The sequence below is a fragment of the Podarcis bocagei genome (genome assembly GCF_964188305.1).
Source record: "Podarcis bocagei genome assembly, chromosome: Z".
In the NCBI taxonomy this organism is placed as follows: domain Eukaryota; kingdom Metazoa; phylum Chordata; class Lepidosauria; order Squamata; family Lacertidae; genus Podarcis; species Podarcis bocagei.
This window is the reverse complement of record NC_138140.1, coordinates 39564343-39584408: the sequence shown is the minus strand read 5'-3', so window position 1 is coordinate 39584408 and position 20066 is coordinate 39564343. Positions and strand designations below refer to the sequence as shown.

Here is a 20066-nt window from a genome sequence, read left to right as displayed (position 1 = left end):
TGCCAGCTCTGAACGTCTTCGCATCAGCTGTTAAGTACTGAAGTCGTATACACAATGATGTTAAGCCAGCAAACATGGAAATATGGGAATAGCACGAGAAAGCCCTTTGTCCTCTCTCCCTGATTGCTGAAGAATTTTATCGTCTGATCTCCAGAGGGGTTTTCGAAGTGGCGGTGAACTGTTCAAGCTGCCCTACTGAAAGGTATTCAGGGCAAGAACGCTAAGACAGAAAAGGAAAGAAAAGAAAGACAAAGAGAGACTTGAGAACATTGTGCTATAAGTGTTCGATAATGTAGGGTTTTTCCCTAAGGCAAAATAAGTGATATTAACCATCACTGGGTGTGAATGGTGGTAACTATATAAGATAAATCTTTTTATTCTCTTATGTTGCTGATAGCCACTTTGTCCTTAATGGACTAATGCCCTTAACTTATTTATGCTGAGGATATATCTTGTCCATGCTCCCCTCCCTTATAGCAGGGATGGGGAACCTGTTCCTTTCCAGGTGTTGCTGGACTGCAACTCCCATTAGCCCCACCCAGCATGCCCAGTGGTTAGGGATGGTGGGTTGCATAGTCCAGCGACAGCGAATAGCCACAGGTTCCCCAATCCCACCTTATGCCTTCTCTCCCATATACATGATGATAAAGGAGCAATAACTTTTAGGCATATACATCCAAAAAAAGAAAGAAAGACAAAGTAAAGTTATCTATACTCCCTGCATTTCTTGGTAAAATGCTTTGTCTCATATGCTCCAGAATGAGAAATTATTGTTGGTTTATTTTTTATTTTCTTGGGTGGGGTGGGGGGAGGGGGGTTGTTGTAAGAAATACTTTTTTCCGCTATGCAGGATAGCCAGATATGTGCATTTTACAGTGCTTTGTCAATCTTAAAATGCCAAATGGCTCTTTCCACTGGCTTAACAGGCTATCAATCCTCAGCATGGTGGAAAGTCAGCTGCTAATGCATTTTCTCCATGACAGACATCATGGAGAATGTGACGGATGGTTCCATGTGCAGCAGGGGTAGGAAACATGGGGACCTCCAAATATTGCTGGACTCCAATTCCCATCAGCTCCAGTAGCATCAATGGTCAAGGATGATGGGAGTTATAGTCCACCACAATGGGTACCCTTGCTGTACATGGAACACCCACCTCCACATGTTGCATCCATGGGGTGGGGGAGAGTTGTATATCTGCTCCTCTATCATAGGTCCACTAGGCCTCCAAGCCTAAACATGTGGAATGGGAAGTAAGTCCCATTGATTTCAATAGGACTTACATCTGAGTAAACATGCATAGGATTGTGCTGCATGTTGTATGAACTGGACCCAAGAGAGGGTGTACCTCGTACTTGCAATTCCGTATAGATATATGTATAGTATACACTTGTAGCCAGCCTCTCTCATTCTTTTTTTAATTATTCTAACTGTTAAGCTTTTCGATGAAAGCTTATTTTATATTATGCTGGCTAGCATTTTTAAGAGTACCTACTTAGGCACAATTTAGATGGCACGCCCTTCCCCAATATTTAAGCAAAAGGTCTTGCATTTAGTGTGATTTAAAAAAATAAATAAATCAAAACCTTAACTACCACTAGTACAAATAAATAATAATACTGCTGCCTAGCATTAAAATGGCTGCCTTTTTAGGCAATTTGGCAAGATCACTGAATTTATCTTTGGTTAGCATAAGATGTAACATTTTCATTTTTTGGTTGTTGCTTATTACATGTTTAAAATGTGTACTATGCCTATCACAGTTTGCATTAATGTGTTGCATTAATGTGTTGCATTGTATCATCCTTGGGCAATAATGTAAAAGAATGTACACTTCATGTAACAGTGTTTGGATTGGTGCAGGATTCATTGAGCACAGTCCACCTAGAACTTTGACTGTGGATATCCCACTGAAAAGTAGGATTCTACAAGAGCACAGAAATGGTTCTATTATCTTCAAATGTTTTGAAAAATATTCCTACTGGATTGCACTCAGTGCTTTTAAAAAGGGGGGAGGAGTAAAAAGGAAAAAAAAAACACCTGGATTTTTTTTGGTCATTGTATGAATGTTAATATAAAATTGGATAGCTAGATGGCAGGGGAAGGGGGAAGAGGTATCTGTCCCAATCACATATTAATTGTGCGCCTAGATCAACAAGAAATTGCTCCACGGGAAGCACTTTTGCACAAGAAAAGCAAATGTAGAAGTGCCATGTGCTTCCACATTTTAAACACGTGTCCCTTGAAAAAAAGAAATGCATAAGCTCCATAATTATTTAAATCTTTTATATTTGCCTGGAGCCCAAATTGATTTTTTGGACAAGTCAATGCACAGCAAAAGCTGAGTGCTACTCTCAGTCTTTCTACAACATGTTGAGTGCAGTAATCCTGCCAGAGTTAAGCACTCTTAACACACATTGATTTTAAAAAGTAAGTGTTACGCATGTACTCTTCCTTTCATATATTCAGAGTTGAATTTAAAAATAAATAAATAAATAAATAAATAAATAAATTTGTTTACGGCCCAACATCCAAAGAGCCTTGGAAGGTTCGCAGCATGAAAATACAAAATAAGATCATAAAATGCATAATGAAACAAAAACACACCAATAACTCCCCTCCCAAAATCTCATTTAAAAGGCCATAGAATATTTGATCAGCCAAAGTCCTGAGTATAGAGAAATGCTTTCAGGTGGTGCCTAAAATTATGTAATGAAGGTGCCTGGCAGATGTTGCTGTGGAGTGCATTCAGCAGATGAGGAGCCACTACAGAAAAGGCCCATTCTCATGTTGCTGCTCTCCAGGTCTCTTGTAGAGGAGGCACCCAAGGGGCTTCAAATGATGATCACATGGTTTGCGTTGTTCATATGGGGAGAGCCGTTTGTAAGGCTTTATAGGTCAAAACCAGCACTTCGAATCAGGCCCAGAAATCAGTTTACTGTCAGTTCAGTCAAGCTGGGCTACCAGCTAAAACTGATGGAAGGCATTCTGTGCCATCAAGGCCACCTGAGCCTCAAGCTAACAGCAAAGGACTCAGAAGTCCCCCCACCCAAGCTATATACCTGCTCTTTCAGAGGGAATGTAACCCCATCGAGAGCAGGGCAAATCCCATTGATTAAGTCTAGGGACCCACCCACTAACAGTGTTTCAGTCTTCTCTGGGTTGAGCTCCATTTGTTGGTTCTCATTCAGTCCATTACAGAGGCAAGACAACGCCCAGCATATCCACTGCCACACCTGCAGATGTAAAGGAGAAGAAAAGCTGTGTTTCATCAGCATATTATTGACAATGTACACCAAACCTCCGGCTGACCTCACTCAGCGGTTTCATGTAGTTGTTAAACAGCATAGGTGATAAAATCCCACATTGAAAGCTCTATGGGGCTGAAGCATCACCCTCTGGAAACAACCATCCGAGTAGTACCAGAACCACCACAAAGTGGTGCCACCCACCTCTAACTCAGAACAGCCACTCCAGAGGGGTACTATGGTTGATGGTATCAAAACCCTCTGAGAGGTTGAGGTCAGTTAACATTTCCCTTGTCTCTCTCCCTACAGAGGTCATCAGACAGGGCGACCAACACAGTTTCTGTGCCAAAACCAGGCTTAAACCCCAACTGAAATGGAACTATAAAATCAATTGTCTCCCAGAGTGTATAGATCTAGTCCCACAGTCACTTTTCATTTCAGAATTTGCACACCAGTAGACCTGTTCTTACTCTTTCTTGGGTCCTGTTATCTGCACAGTGGTAAACAATGTGAACTGCCCTGAGACCTCCAGGTATAGGGCGGTATATAAATTTCATTAATAATAATACTAAGTTTCACTTGGCTTTTACAAAGTTCCAAGTGACTTTTCAAGCAAAGAAGGACAAAAAAACAACAACCCACACACAAATGAGTATATTTATTCTGACACAGTCTGCATGGCTTTATTTTGAGATAATTTGCCACCCTAAGACATATTTACTAAGTGGTGTTTTTCGTTTTCTTGGATAATTCTCTTCTAGCAAAATCAATGGGTATTAAAAGTCTCCATCTTTGGCAGGATTGAGCCCATGTAAAGGTGCTTCCCCTGGTTCTGATTCTCCAGAGCAAGGGTGAGAAAGTTTTGGCTCTCCTGATATTGCTGAAGTGCAACTTCCATCATACCTGTCACTGATGGGAGTTGTAGTTTGGCAGCATCTGGAGATCCAAAGGTTCTCACTAGCTGCTCCAGGGAAATAAACTGGCAATCCATGGTGGATATTTGAGTTCCCACGTAAACATAGCACTGGATGCGGGTGATGGACTTTATGTATGCCTGCATAAAACAGCAACACTACAACACAGTATGCTTAACATTTAATTGAAATTTTAAAAGCTATTGAGGATCCATTAAGTAGGCTGCAAAACTGGAAATCTCACATGCTACTGTATATCTGATGTAACTGTACTTTAAACAGGCTTGCAATGTGATCCTACTTTCTCACCTGTCAAACTGTAGATTGTCAACAAGGACATTTACCTCAAGTTCCCTTCACATGTTTGCTATCTGGCTCTTTTGAAAGGAAATGTTCATTTGGCTCTCTGATCTGTAAAGTATAATAAATCCTATTTATAATGGTATATTGAAATTTATCATTGCATGGTTGGCATCTGTCTGTCTCAAGAGACAATGGTGTGCACCTCCAGGGGTGAAGTCAAACCAATGGAGAGTCACAGCGCCTGCTGTGGCTGCAGAAACTGGTAACTTGCAACTGCTGCCACGTTGTTTTTGCTGTGTTTGCAGCACCAAAGTGACCTTCCATGGTGTGCAAGCCTGGGCAGTGTTTATTGAGCTCCTCAGATAACATGAGCCCCACCCCCCATCCCGGTCTCGCTGATGTCTTCCAAGGAAAAGGAAAGCAATACATTTGCCGCAGCTTGGCTGCAGGAGGTGTACAAGATGTCATCCAACCGTCTTAAGGACTTCACTCTGGATTTGCATAGGGTTTACTCCTTAGTCTTTTCTTCTCCCAAAGATGTCCCACAAGACAGCAAGGAAGCAGTTTAGCATATTATGCTAAATATTTGCAGCTGTGGCTGTTGGGCCCCCACTGTTGAGACACACTATTTAATAACTTGGGAAATAGATTTTCTTCTTTCCACCAGAAATATTTCTGTTTCCCCTTTCCTTTTACATTTCCCCCTTCATTTTGTGGTATTGATCATCAAGCTCAGACTTCAAGAATTCTTGGTGGTAGTCAGAACACACAACACAAATTTCCTTAAAAACAAAACACTGAATTCAACAACAACAAAGGTTTCTTTAACCCCCGTGGTTTATGGCAGCTGTTTGTTTCAGGGCCTGCACTTCCATTGTGTGCGTTGATGACCAGTTTAGACTGCTGGAAGGGTTGGGTTCCATGGACTGATAGGACTGCAGGTGACGTAGAGGCTGAGGTAATGAACAAGGCCAGAGACTATAGTCCAAGTTGAAAACTAGAGCCAGAGCTGCAATTGCTATGGTTTCAGGGTATGGCTGATAATCAGCAGACTGGGCAAACCAAAGACTCAACTAGGGGACAGGTGCAAAAGACAACAAGCAGGAGAAAATTATAAAACAGAGGCTTATTAGGAGGGCAGTCAGTCAAAAAGGACAAATCTGGAACTGTTTTAAAGGAAAAGTGGGGGGATCCTCCCATGTCCAATGAGTTTCAGGCACTCATTGCAAAAACGATGTCACTCCTAAGTAGTTTCACTTGTCCTTGGTAGCATCATTGGACGGTAATGTTGAAGCTTGAAGTTCCTCCTGTTCCCTCCACTGACTCATGGGTCTGATGGCATATGGAGGGAAGAATTGTTCCTGATACTCAGTTTTTTTTCATGGGCAATGGCTCCCTCTTGATGTGGAAGAGAATGGGGTGGATGCGGCAGTCCTTTTAGCTGTGGATGTCAATGTTGCATTCATTGGTGGAGAACATTCACATCGCTTCAATAACATGACCACCACTAGATAAATAATCTAGAATGCATGTGCATTAGTCAAAAGTTCATTAAGAAAAATGTATATAAGAATTTTACGCTAAAATGCTGGTGGATTTCCACAAGGACTTAAAAAATAATTTGCAAACTGATGTTGTGGAAATATGAATAACTGAATTCAAGACAGGAAAATCAAGAAATGGAGAAAACTGAAACTGACCCATTCTTCTATCCCTTGTTGACCCTTGTGTAGCAATGTTGGTGCATGGGAGGATTGCTTAACACACACACACACAATTCCCCCCCCCCATATTCACCCCACCCCACCATCTAGTTGTCCTTACTTGGTAGGTGGGGAAAAGGACAAGCATCTTTTTCACCTACTGATTCTCCCAATTCTCCCAATATAGGAATTATGAAGGAGGCATGTGTTTGAAATCCATTTGTCTCCTTTGTAATGTGTAATTCCACCCAGGATATGCATGCTTTCGGGGGAAAAATACTGGTGATAGGAGCTCAGAGCGATAACAAATATTATTTTTACACCAAAAACACTCTCCTACATCACTCTGATTTGCTGGGGTTATTTGTGAATGCATGTCTCCCAGAGCTCAGTTCTTCCAAATATAATCTCAAAAACAGATTTATTGCTCACCTGGATTTGAAGTGAGCTAATAGTGCAGGTCAAAAAACCAGCACCTAATCTGCAGCTAGTTGAGAGAGCCTGTTGTATGTCCTCCTGTCAGGACTGAGTGTGTTATTAGATTCTGAAGGAATTCTCTCCTGTCTACCACAACACTCCCATGGGGTTCCCCCCTCAAAGGAGCAGTGTAATGTGATGCAGATCTACTCAGAACTAGGTAAATACACATAGGATTTGGGCCTATATAAATTTATGTGTAATATAAGCTATAGTTCGGGGGCATAGACACACACACACACACACACACACACACACACACACACATTTTCTGTCAAATTGTGACACATAATTTAATGGGTATATCCTGTTGTTGTTTTAGGTAACCTACCAAATACACACACACACACACACACACACACACACACACACACACAAAATTTAATAAGTACAATGGTTTTTATTTATTTATTTTATCTAAATAAAATGAAGGTTGGACTTTGTAAAGCTAGTGATATATTGCACTTATTTTTACTTGCTTTTTGAAAGAAAAGAAAAGAAAAGAAAAGAAAAGAAAGAAAGAAAGAAAGAAAGAAAGAAAGAAAGAAAGAAAGAAAGAAAGATATCCTGAAGACCACTTGTTACCAAACAGGGTTGGGGGAGAAGGAAGCCTCAGGCTATGTTTCCAGTCCTGGTATCTGGCATGTGCCCTTTGTCTCTTCTGTTCCTTCTGCTCTGGGGGGTTTGGAGGGGGCGGCGGTTAAAATGGTTTGCATTTAAAATAAACTTGACTAATTTGCACTTTCTCTAGCAATACATGAATCAAAGCACAGCCATTTTTTAAAAAAACGCACTTCTCTGAAATTTACAGTGCAGTTCGCCAGCCAAATAATGTATTAAAACACACACTAGGGTATGCTAGGGTAAATTTTGTGTTGTAATGCATATATCAGTGAACATAACATGTAAAACAGTGTTATATTAGGGGAAATGGCTGTGCAAAAAAAGAAGTATATATTGGGCAAAATTGGCTGCAGACTTCAGTATTCTAGGGTAAATTTGGACTAAAATGCTGAGGTATTTTCATCAGGATTTAAATTAAATAAAATAAAATTGTGAATTGTTGTGGAAATATAGAAAATTAAACTTAAGGTTGGAGGTGAGGGGAGTGAAACCAAAAGAAGCGGAAATTGACAGATTTACTTATCCCTATCTTAGGGTGATGGCTGAGAGTGTAAAGTTATGATGGAATCCATGGGGGGAAATTGGGTTTCTCAGAGTCATAAAGCCCCTACAGCAGTGTGTCCCTCAGTGCTGATAATGCTCCATATTCTAGTGGACCACAGTAAGTTCTCGTTTCTCCTTTTTGGAGACGGTTTCAGCAGGCTTCTGGGACATAAGTAGATGTGGCCTAACAAAATGGTCATGGCGCACTGGTGATTTCACCCTGTCATATGTCCCTCCCACCTCTTAAAATTAGCTCGGGAGGATTGAAAGTGCCCCCACAGCACCACATGAGGAGGAGAAGGAGGGGCAATCATTCCACCTGCAAAGCTGAAATGCTTGTGTGAAAGGAACAATCGTAACAGTGCAATGTTGAATTCCACCCAGCATCTCCAAAGGCTTGATATTTGAAAGGGAAACTGAACTGAAACCAGTGTTAAATAAATTATTTAAGTTTAATATCCTGTTTTGATTATAGCTTACTGTAGACAGACAGATAGAAGGATAGAGGGGATCAGTGATTTTTTTTGCCATAGGTGAGGAAGATATTGAATGCAAATTTAATTTGGGATGAATAGAGGTCAATTATATATACAATTGACTAGACATTAGTCATCATTTTTCCCCCTTCAGTAAGAGATAGTACTGGCAGTATCACAACCTTTTAAGCTGTGTCTCACCTATCTCTGTTTCAAATGCATGTCAATTTTTGAAAGAAGGAAGATAAATGGGGCAGCCCTTTCTATTGTCATTGCAAGTGGTAGGAGAACATCAGATAAATTAAGGTTCACTTTCTACACAAAGCTTCTGCCAAGCTGTACCACTGGGTGCATTATCAACTGAATTCCCAGCATTCAGCCTCTCTGGATATTTCCTTTTCCTTTGTAATGATGAAGGATGTCCTTGACTTGTCATCTACTTTTGACTTCGTTCTATGCCTGATCTGACATCCCTCAGACCACCTCCCCCTCCCATTAGGATTTTCTGCCCCTGATTATTGAGTCTGAATTATCAGGACTGAGCCAAAACTACTTCCAAGTTTCTCACAATATTTTCACTTTTTTGAAAACACACCTTTTTTAAAAACAACAACAATTTTTGGTACTACTTGCAGGAACCCCACCAAACAAAACAACCCAACTAAACATGTATTCCCATATATCTTGCCCTCACTTCCTGTTGACTTAAGTTTTGGCAAGCACCAAAGGGCTTTCCCTGAAACTCATTTGCACTCTTACTATTACTGCTGCATGTTGAGAAACTCTCAATGGAATCCTCCAAACCTTTGATATACAGTGGTGCCTCGGGTTAATAACTTAATTCGTTCAGGAGGTCCATTCTTAACCTGAAACTGTTCTTAACCTGAGGTACCACTTTAGCTAATGGGGCCTCCCGCTACCGCCGCACCGCCACCATGCGATTTCTGTTCTCATCCTGGGGCAAAATTCTTAACCTGAGGCACTATTTCTGGATTAGCAGAGTCTGTAACCTGAAGCGTCTGTAACCAGAAGCATCTGTAACCTGATGTACCACTGTATACAACTTTAAAGGCTGGAACTTCAGGCTAGCCTCTCTTGCCTGCTCCATGAGGTGGAAAAGGCTTTGCATATTAGAAAGAAAAGGGATAATCACATTGCAGAGGGTTCAGTGGAGATGGGAGATGCCCACTTTTGACCATCATTTCCTGCTGGAGGAGAGGGTTGCTGGGGTCTTCTTTTCTTGAAGCCTCATGCTCCCTGTCTAATCTTCTCCTATCAGAGGCTACTTTTCTCTTGCAGAAAGGGATAGCAGATGGTGGAATACAAGTAGAACAGACAGTGGAAATGGCCTGCCTTGAGTCTTCTCTCTGAGTTGAGCAAGAGTACATAGGTAGTTTTGCTGCAAATTCAGGCAGCTTGCTCCATTGCCACATCATTTGCTCCTATCAATGCCATGACACAACTAAACTTGATTGGTTATGTAGCACCATCATATTAATAGTGAGATTGCAGATTGGATAAAATGGTCAGTGTGAGAAATCCAGGAAGAATGTCCCCCCTTAAAAAACGGAAAAAGCAGCAAACAGGAAAATGCAGTAGCAAGAAATTCTATGCATGTCTTCTTGGAAGTAAGCCCTCTTGAGTTCAATTGGATTTTCTCTCAGGTAAGAGTGTATAAGATTGCTCTTTCAGTGTTTCAAATTGAAAATGGAGAATATTCTGTGAACTAGCACCACCTCTTCCCATTGAATTGAAATGAAGACAATTGCAGAAAAGATTGAAGCAGGTAGAAAAATTGGCAATAGCAGTGTTCTTGTACACGGTCCATTCATTTCAATGGGGTTTGCCTAGTATTACTGCTCAGGAGATTGTGCCCAATATTTTCTGCCCTGTATTTCCTTATATAACATCCATCACAATGTCAGTGGTTAGGCAAACAAGCACACTGTAAAACGGTGTTATCTCTCTCTCTCTCTCTCTCTCTCTCTCTCTCTCTCTCTCTCTCTCTCTCTGTAATATTCACTGACTTCTTTCTAATAAGTTTGCCTCCCCAAGAGCATACATCAAACTGAACAGCAACATGTACTGAATCAAATTAAGGCACAACATTATTGAGGCAGTGAACAGACACAAAGGTTAAAGGGGAATATAGATTACTTATTTTTAGATCGTGTATGTATGAGCTCAAGTATGTGACATTGCAACATTCTGCAAAATGTTAACTTCCTAGAGTTTAAACCAGCTTGTGTAAATACGTACAGAGAGATGGCCTCTGATCCAGCAAAGCCATGTGAGAAAGAAAGTTATAAAGCTCTGGGCATGAGCAAATAAGCCCTTTTGAACATTGGGTTAAATATGCACAGAGGTAGCATTGATTAATTGCTTTTGTAGCTTGGGGAGGTGAGGTTGGAAGCTAAGGTCTAAATAGTTTGCCATCTGTGGTTTCTTTTCATATAAATTCTTCACCATTTAATATTCCATTTGCACAGAAGGATTTCCACCAGCATAGATATGTTTGGTATGTCTCCTTGTTGGTCCAGCAAAGGCTGAGCAATAGCCCGGGTGTTAGATATGCCTTTTTAGATATGCCAGGGTTTCACTCAGGTTACACTTGACTGGTTCATTGTGTGTCTACCCTACACCAGCAGCTGTAATTGTCTCACCCAAGCCCAGTCATGATGTACATGGAAGAATGGTGTCCCTTGAATACAGGCTCTTACTTTTCCTTCAAGCTTTCCAGGTCCACACTTCAAAGCTCTATGTCCAAGCACCATTTTTTGTTTATAACCTCTGGAGCTTTCCCTGCAACAACCCACAGAAACAGGGCAAACAGCATTCTGTGAAAACCCTGAATTGCTGTTTGTTGCACCTCAGCTTTAAAAAGCTGGCTTCCAGGGCAAAGGGGGGAAAAGAATGCTCTAATACAGAGCCTTAAAGCCCAGATATGTGCCTGGAAAGCATGAAACAAAAGGTAAGTGTGAATAAGCCCTCACAAGGGACCATGAACAATGTTCTTTTTGTACAGAAAGCCCACAACTTACATTTAACTTCTGCACATTCAACTTTTAGTGCTTGGCAAACAAACAAACAAACTAATAATGGGTGGAAAGGGGGAGGACATTGAGGGGGAAAAGATTTTGCCAATCTCACCTGCTGTTGCACCCAATGTGTTTTGACTATGCACAATTTTGTCTTTAGGCATGATCCCCAGAAAGGGACACAGGTGGCGCTGTGCATTAAACCACAGAGCCTAGGACTTGCTGATCAGAAGGTTGGCAGTTCGAATCCCTGCGACGGTCCCTGCTCCTGCCAAGTGCAAGTAGATAAATAGGTACTGCTCCGGCGGGAAGGTAAACGGCATTTCTGTGCACTGCTCTGGTTCGTCAGAAGCGGCTTAGTCATGCTGGCCACATGACTCAGAAGCTGTACGCCCGCTCCCTCAGCCAATAAAGCGAGATGAGCGCTGCAACCCCAGAGTCGGTCACCACTGGACCTAATGGTCAGGGGTCCCTTTAACTTTACCTTATGATCCCCAGAACGTAACCCTGATGTAAGCTGCAGGTTTACTATATGTAAGGGAAAGTGTTGGCAGCAAAGAGGCATTTTAAGCATCACTTGAGAAACCAGCCATGGCTAACAACAGCAAACTCTGGAAAATTGAAACATGAGTAACCCTCTCTGCTTTTAAAGAATCCTTGCTCAGTAGTAGATCAACTGGTTTGCATGTTGAATGTCCCAGGTTCAATCTCTGTCGGCATCTCCAGGTGGGAAACTGCAGAGAGCCCCTGCCATTCACAGAGCAGGATGGGTTAATGGTCTGATGTTCTATATGGCAGCTTCCTATGTTCCTAACAGCAAAAAGATACAGCAATCTAAAAGTAGGGATGGGTGATAGATTAGGCTGAGTTCACATTCAAAGGCGAACTTGCCTAATTCTCTTTCCAAATTAATAAAAAAAAAAACCCCAAACACAGACATTGTCCATCTAGGCAGTGTGTACAAAATGCACACACTAATATGCATACATCTAAAATGCAAATAATTTTCATTTTAAAAAGCAAACTTACTTTGAAATGTGTAAAATTTAACATAGGACTGGGAAAAGGGAAAGGAGAAAAATAGCAACCCCTGTAAGATAGCAAAATGGAGAGTTTTTCGCTGCCCTTGCTGGGATCAATGTGTCTGGATCTGTGATTTTTTTTAAGGAAAAACTGGCTATGGTTTGTGAACTCCACTTTCCCTGCATTGTTTCTAAACGAGAAGAACTATATTGTATTTCTCTTGTGCACAAGAGGCATGTCTTTTTACCATTTTTGTATCAGCAAACTCGCTTCAAAGCCCTGGCCTTGCATCTCTATAAAGTGATTTCTATAAAAAGGGCATCTACTGATTTCATTCCATTCCCACTTTCTGCTGGTATGTAGCTAGTGATTTGAGAAAGCAAACATTTCCGGAAAGAGTGAGGAAAAATAAATGTATCTTGCAATTCAAGAAGGATGTCGACCAATTAAAAGGCTTCCAGAAATATTGTCCTGAGAATAATAGAAATCACCTGCAAACGTTTGGTGTCCTTCACCCTCAATGGGGCAGTAGGTGGCTTTTGCAGATGTTTAGGAGAAGGAGGCCTGGCACTTTCCTCAAGCATGCTCATGTTTCTGGTCCAGCTTTCACGATGCTGTGAAATTATACACCTTGCCATGGACAAATCGCTGCAGTATCTTCATTAATTCAATAATATTTGTCAGGTGACTGGTGTGGTTGCTCGAGAGGCAAGACTCCAACCTGTCTTTTCCAGGCTTTATTATTAATACAAACTATTTACAGTGCAGAGTGTCGCAAGTTCATGTATGCTAAGTCGCTAGCAGAATCTGGGCATGGCCGGTCCTTGTACCTCCCCCAACATAACAGTCGTGTGACCCTCATCCTTCTCTTCCCCTCTCTGCACCCAAACCTCCTGCACAGAGTGAGCGCTGGCAAAAGGGTACTTCCCTCCTCTCCAGTTTGCTCAGGCTTGGTGTTGGGGCTCTCCCTAGCATCTCCTGGTCCCTGCACCCCCTCCCCACTGGAGGTGGGCCTTTCCTCCTCGCCAGAGGAGGAACTGCTTCGGAGGCTCCCTGTAACACAACTGCCCTTCCACCTCTCGCCTCTGAGCTGATGGCAGTTCCCTGACAATATTGTATCCTGCTCTTCATTCCTTCTGGCTTTCAAGCAGTCCCCAAGCAGGCATCAATCAGGGTCCCAGCTGCACCATACATTTAAAGCAGCACCATACCACAGAGCTACAATATTCACAGTGCTTTAATATTTAGTCCCTTTTCCCACAGAACTCTGGGAAATGTAGCTCGGGGGGGGGGGAAGGGGAGCGTTTCTAACAACTCCAAGCACCCTTAACAAACTATAGCTCCCAGGGGAAAGACATGGCTGTTTGAAATGGTCTGATTCTTCTTTAAATGTATAGCGCAGGTGGGACCCAAGACCAATCTGATGGTTGAGGAACTTGCGGCACAAGAGCTGTGTGTGGCCCTTTGAGAGAAAATAGGTGACAAAATAGTAAAAAAAAGAGGTTACCTGCCTGCTTTTGTCTATGTTCCCCTCCCACTACTGACTGTGCTGCAGCCCGCTGATAGCATGTAGTCCCAAACAGATCACCCCAGAGGAAATTCAGCCCTCAACAACAACAACAAATGTGCCATATCTTGCTTTAGATTATGATTTGAGGTCTGCCTTTTTTTCCTTTCAAAAAAAGCAGCAGCAGGAGCAATGAAACAATGTTTATGTGGTGCTTATAGGATGGGACTTACCTTCTAGAGTCTAGATGGATATAAAAACTGTCTAAAACCAAATCACAACACCGTCCCATCAAGCTTGGCACTGATTATCAGATTGTATCTTGACTGGAAGTGGCTCTCTAAACTTTCAGCCAGGAGGTTTTCTTCTCAGGCTTCCCCAGAGATGCTAGGATTTGAACCCAGGAACATTCCATGCCAGACATGTGCTCTGTTGTTGAGCTAGAGATTTTCCATGTATATTTTTCATAGAACTGTAAATCCTGAATATCTGCATGCTTGGTTTCGGATAGTCCAGGCCCTATAGTTTTCCAGTAACCTTTTAAGCTTAATAGTGTACTTTAGAGTGGAATTTTGTATCCTCTGACAGAAGAAGACAACTCTGTAAAGCAAAGCTTATCTACGTGTATGTCCTGAGTTCAGAGTTCAATAGCTGAAGCAGCTCTGATTGCAGTTCAGTAGGTTCTAACTCTAGTTCTTAAATCTTAGGGACAGTGAAATGAAAATTAAAGGTACAAAACTGGTTTCATCAAACACACAACAGGCAGAATTAATGGAAAAAACAAACAAACAAACAGTTTCACGAAATGAAGGATGCGTATATATTTACAATCACCCCCACCCTTGGAGGTCTGGTTTAGACAGCATATGTTCCAGGAAACAGCTAAGAAGGTAGACTCCCCTTCCCTACTCCAAGAAAACTCTAGGAAACGCACCTCACATGTCAATAATCACACTGGTATATGCATCTTATGTGGCTAACCATGTGAATAATGCCAATTAACAGCAAGTCAGTTTTCAATGGATCAAAGCAAAACCTGCTCTGGTCATCCAAAACTGCATTCTGTCAGCTGTGGAAGAATAAGGAAGCTGTCATGTGAGTTTCTGACATAAATGACAAAAACACATGCTGGCATGTCAAAGAAATGCCTGGGTTTTTGATGGGTGTCAGATTGCAAAGGCTTAGAATGTGCAAGTCCAAATCGGACAGGGCGGAGAATGCAATCTCTTGCCGTAAAAAACAAGGAACTGCAAACTTAGCGGCTTATTGCCTGCTACATTTTAGTGCCTGTGAAAAACCAGGGGATCTTATCTTGATAAGCAAACAAACTGATGTTGTCTGATTTTATTTTATTTTTTAAGATTTTTGTCAATGAAAGTTAGGTTCATTTTGGGAGGTTTGATCCACTGTTCAACTGTGTGTGTTTTTCTGTGTTATTTATTTATTTAAAAAGACATTTGAAGGGCTAACTCTGAACCAAAATCAGCTCTGAGTCAGGTGTTTTTCTGCAAAACTGAGAGTGGAGGGAGGCTTAACTCTCTGCCTCCCCCCCCCCCACATTCCTCCATAAGATTCCCCTCTCACCAAGCTATCTCAACCACCAACCTCACCTGCAGATTCCACTTGAACCTTTACACAGGGCTGGCATCAGTGGCTGACAGCATTGGACACCTGTCAATGCCCTCACCACAGCAGGGAACCTACCTCCAGCCCTCTAGCATTGCACTTCCTCCTCCCTGATATCTCCACCTGTTCACCTGTCATTTTCAAACATATGATGAAAAGTAACAGCAAGAAGTGGAAGGAACACCAAGCTCCTCTTTACTTTACTTTACTTGTCTTCTCCTTCTGGACAGTGGTGCAAATTGGGCTCCAAGGGAGGGAGGGCAACTGCATGAATAGTGGTAAAAGTGCCAAGGATGAGGAGACCTACTTAGACAGGAGCCCAGTTTGGTTATCTTGCCCAGCAGTGTATGCCAACATTGCCCACCAGTGTAAGCTAGCACTGTCTTTATCCTTAAAAGCCACCAGTTCTCCATGCAAATAGTATACCCTCTCAGTGTGGCTATTGTTCTGGTCATCAGAGCTTCTCAGCATGCATTTTCCATGAGGTATTGGAAGTTCCTTTGCAAAGACCTTTCCTATGCTCACCAAAATGTGAAATCCCTGGGCGGGAGCAGGGCATACAAATGTTCCAGAGCAATATTAAGAATGAAGCCTTACAATGGCCTGCTACACTATGGCTTGGGCAACCAGCCAGATGGGTGGCATACAATTATCATCATCATCTGATTTGGTTGAAAAGCATAAGGCATGGGATTTGGAGTTTCTCCTCTTGAAGAATCCCTTGTCACTGTGCTCTGGCACTGACAACAGATCTATCCTTAGATGGATCATTAAACAGATAGGTAGAGCTGCAAACATATATAACTCAATTGTGTATTCAGTGGAACTCCAAAGTGGCTTTATAGAAATCAAAATCACACAAGATTATACAAAAATTAGCTCTTGTAGCATAGTGGTGAAGAGAATGGGCTACAAATTGGGAACTGTTAAACGTTGTTTGCTTGGACTTTCATAAAGCTTTTGACAGCAATGTCAAAAGATGGCCAGGATAACTTGGCAGTCATAGAATAAGAAGACAGCATCACAACTGGGGATGAGTGTTTTTTGCATTCATGTCCTGCTGGAAGGCATCCTGTAGGCATCTTGTTGGCCACTGTTAGAACTGTGCTTAACTAGATGGTTGTTTGACATGATCCAGCAGAGTTCTTCCTTTGTTCTCAACAAAAGGATGTTGATCTTGGTAAAGAAACATTAATTTTATTCTATGCGCAGACGGGAACATTTCATACTTGATTTGAGACTCTGGACATTTTGCGTTCAAGCAGACGAACTCAAGTACAAAATTGAAGGATCATGTCAAAGGAGCCTAAATGTAGTGAGATTAAGTTTACTAACCAGTAAGATTGACTTTGGAAAGAATAGAGAGAAATGGAGAACACCACTGATGATGATAATATGTAATAGAGCTTTCTTGAGTGTGTTGAGGGAACACTTACAACCCTTTGAAATATTCTGCATACAAGCTATAAGGCAGCACTATTATTGTCTTGTTTTAAGCCACTGAGAATGATTGATTAGCTACAGTTCTTTGGCTTTGAAACACTGAATATGTCTAAGATGAGTGTGTGCTTAGTTGTTTAAGGTTCCCAGCATCTGTTCTAACAATCCTCTCTTCTTCTTTAAAAATAAAAAGTCATTTTGGAATTAGCAAATGGCAGCATGGATTTTGAAACAGATAGGAAATAAAACAGATTATGGATTAGGGGAATATTTTTTTTGCTCCACTAACTTATTCTAACGCTTTTTTTCAAATTCAAGACTATTTATTTCTCAGTGTCTCAGAGGGCATTGTGGACCACAGCAGTGAAAATTGAATGGAATATGTGGAGGGTTTCAAGAGCAGCCACAGCTGCTTTCACTGAACTCACAAGAGTGCATTGAGTAACTGTGTGCAACTCATACGATATACTGAACTAATTTTGCAAATGAGGCTACGTGCACTGCTCCATTTAGGGAATGAAGTTATCATTCTGCTCTGTCACTGAGCTATGTGACCTCCCCATACCAAATTAACATGGTCGTTATGTTACATTCCTGCTAGGAAGTTGCAATCATCCATTTAACTGGTAGAATAATCACCTGAAGTCTCAGTCATTGCTATTTTGATTCACCAGTTTTACCCCTGGTGAATTCTGCAAGTTTAGACCATTGGCCCTGTAAATGTTTGAACTTTTGCAAGTTGAGGGCTTGCAAGGGCTCTTGCAAAACACCTACTACAGCAGGGGTGAGAAATCTTTTTGGCTCTGTGGGCCAGATCCAACTTTGACAGGTCAATGGGGAGACCCTCCTGTCAATCACATGATGTAATAACTGACAGTTAGGTTGACCAACCCACCTGTTAAAATCTTTTGTGTGGAGTCCCTAAGCTTGTAAACCACACTGCAAGAGCTGGTGCTAGTTCTCTGATGTCAGAGGTGGAATGGTGCTACACAGTGATGCTCACAAAACCCATGCTTCTCCTTCCATCCCTGACATTGGAGGTAGAAAGGGGAAGTGTGGGAAGGCAATGGTAGCAATGGAAAGGAGAAGTAATTTTCCCTCCTTGAGCAAGGTACAGCATGCTCCTACTTCCCATCAGCTGTTGCCCAGCTGGGAGTGTACCATCCCCCAGTCAAGGAACAATTGAGAGTCCGTTCTGGATTGCTCATTTGAAGCCTCACCCTTACCCACACCTGTGGGGCATGTGGATGTGGTTTCCCCTAAACAGCATCACGAGCTGGAGTTTTGCCCCATAAGCTGGAGTTTCCACACTCCTGTGCTGCACCCTTCCAACTCCGCTTGATCCAAGGCCCAGGCTATACGTTGGTGGAGAAAAGTGCTGGTATATGCTATGGGCTCCCCTGGATCTTAACAGAGTATTTCTTGCCACTGGGGGCCTTCTCAGCACAAACTACATGTCCAGGATCAATTTCCCCATCAAGGATTCTGGGACCTGCAGGCCAACAGGAAAAACATGTTGTTTTGAAGCCCAGGAGTGTGTGCTGTCACTTCCGTTGCCATTTTCCCCATTCTAGTTCTTGGAGGAAGAAAGGGGAGGCTGTGACAGTGACTGGTGGAATCAAGTGAGCACAACCCTACTTGCAGTAGTTTCACACCATGGTTGCATTCAGAGTGTGTGCTGTACCACAGGGAGCTACACTTGGATGACCACTGGTCCCTTTCTGCTCTGTGATCCTGCATGCCATGCAAAGCTACCCATTTCAAAGGTTTGCTGCAATAAGCACATATCTGGCAGAATGCATTTGCACTTCCATGCATGCAAACATTAGTAAAACCATCCATTGCTTCTGTATAGACAGAACCCAAGCATAATTACAATGCATCAATAAAGAAAAATGGTTTTGACTTGAGTGCCTTTATAGTCTCTGAATTGCAGTTCACACCTCTCTAGCAGTGCAAGCAATTTTTCCATTTCTTCTAATGCCTTAAAAATTATAGTCTTTTTCTCAACAATAAATCTAAATTACCATCTTCCTCCTGCCTCTGTCTTGTGCCTCCTTCCCACACATGGCTCGTAAAAATCACTTCTGGAAATTTCCAGGCTCATTCAGCAATGACCGGTGTAAGAGCTACAACAAATTTTGTGTCCCAGAAGTAAAGCTGCTGCATGCTAATATACTTTGTACTACATGAGGTTACAGTTTTGTTTTGTTGGGTTTTTTTTTTTAAAAAAATACAGATAGATGGAAATTGCAGCCTATTGAAGAAACAGGTGTTTGGTCAAAATCTCTGCAAGCTCTCCTTTGAAAGATTGGACAACATCCAGAAAGGAGAATGACACTGGGTTTGCTGAGAGTTGCAGGTGTGCCACCCAGGGAGTCTTATTACATTCCATTTCAATATTGCCTGTGTTAAAACTGAAATGGTTTATTAAATGTCTGCATTTAAAAAAAAAAAAAGTAGAAGGAGACGAAGTGGTATTTGGTAAAACAACTGACCCAGGACACTTTATAGCACATTCTCTGGCTGTTAACCAGAAGGTTGGTCATTCATGCTCACCTAGGATAGGAATCCTGTGGGCAAGATTACTGCATTGCAAGCAAAATAAGAATTGCCATTGGAAATTTGCCTACAGGAAAATGCAAAGTAATTTTTGAGTGTTACTACCTTCTGGTGCCTGAGGGATTCAGTGGAATAAGTTTTGCTAAAATTGTCCAAGGAGAGGAAGGCAGACACTAGACTTTGACATATAATTAGAGCACACTCACATCTGCAGCACATTTTTAATGCACTCTTAACAGTCATGGATGCACCTAAATAATCCGATACAGTGGTACCTCGGGATGTGAACAGGATCCGTTCTGGAGCCCCATTTGCATCCCGAACAGAACGCAAGACATGACAGCACATCTGCGCATGTGCGGGTTGTGTTTCGCCACTTCCGCACATGCGTGTGACGTCATTTTGACTGCACATGCGCGAGTGGCAAAACCCAGAAGTAATACTCTCCGTTACTTCCGGGTTGCCGTGGAGCGCAACCCGAAAGTGCTCAACCTGAAGCGTATTTATCCCAAGGTATGACTGTGGTTTGTTAACAGTTACAGACAGTTGTTAGCAGACCCTACATAGGGCTAAAATTCCCTG

General features: G+C 42.0%; 1 protein-coding gene across 5 annotated transcripts in view; it reads left to right on the top strand.

Annotated features, from left to right (window-relative positions):
• PCDH11X (protocadherin 11 X-linked) overlaps positions 1-20066 on the top strand; it is a 745920-nt gene that overhangs the window by 177680 nt on the left and 548174 nt on the right. Inside the window, exon 5 of one of the 5 annotated variants that reach the window (XR_014004155.1) lies at positions 7-2858. The exons of 3 other annotated variants lie outside the window; for them this stretch is intronic. Coding sequence is in view for 1 of the 2 variants with exons in the window: in XM_081179393.1 (XP_081035519.1) it covers positions 7-12 (6 nt within the window). In the remaining variant the exon portion in view is untranslated. Of the gene's footprint in view, positions 1-6; positions 4608-20066 lie in introns of those variants that run through there. One more of the 5 variants, XM_081179393.1, reaches the window with a different exon arrangement.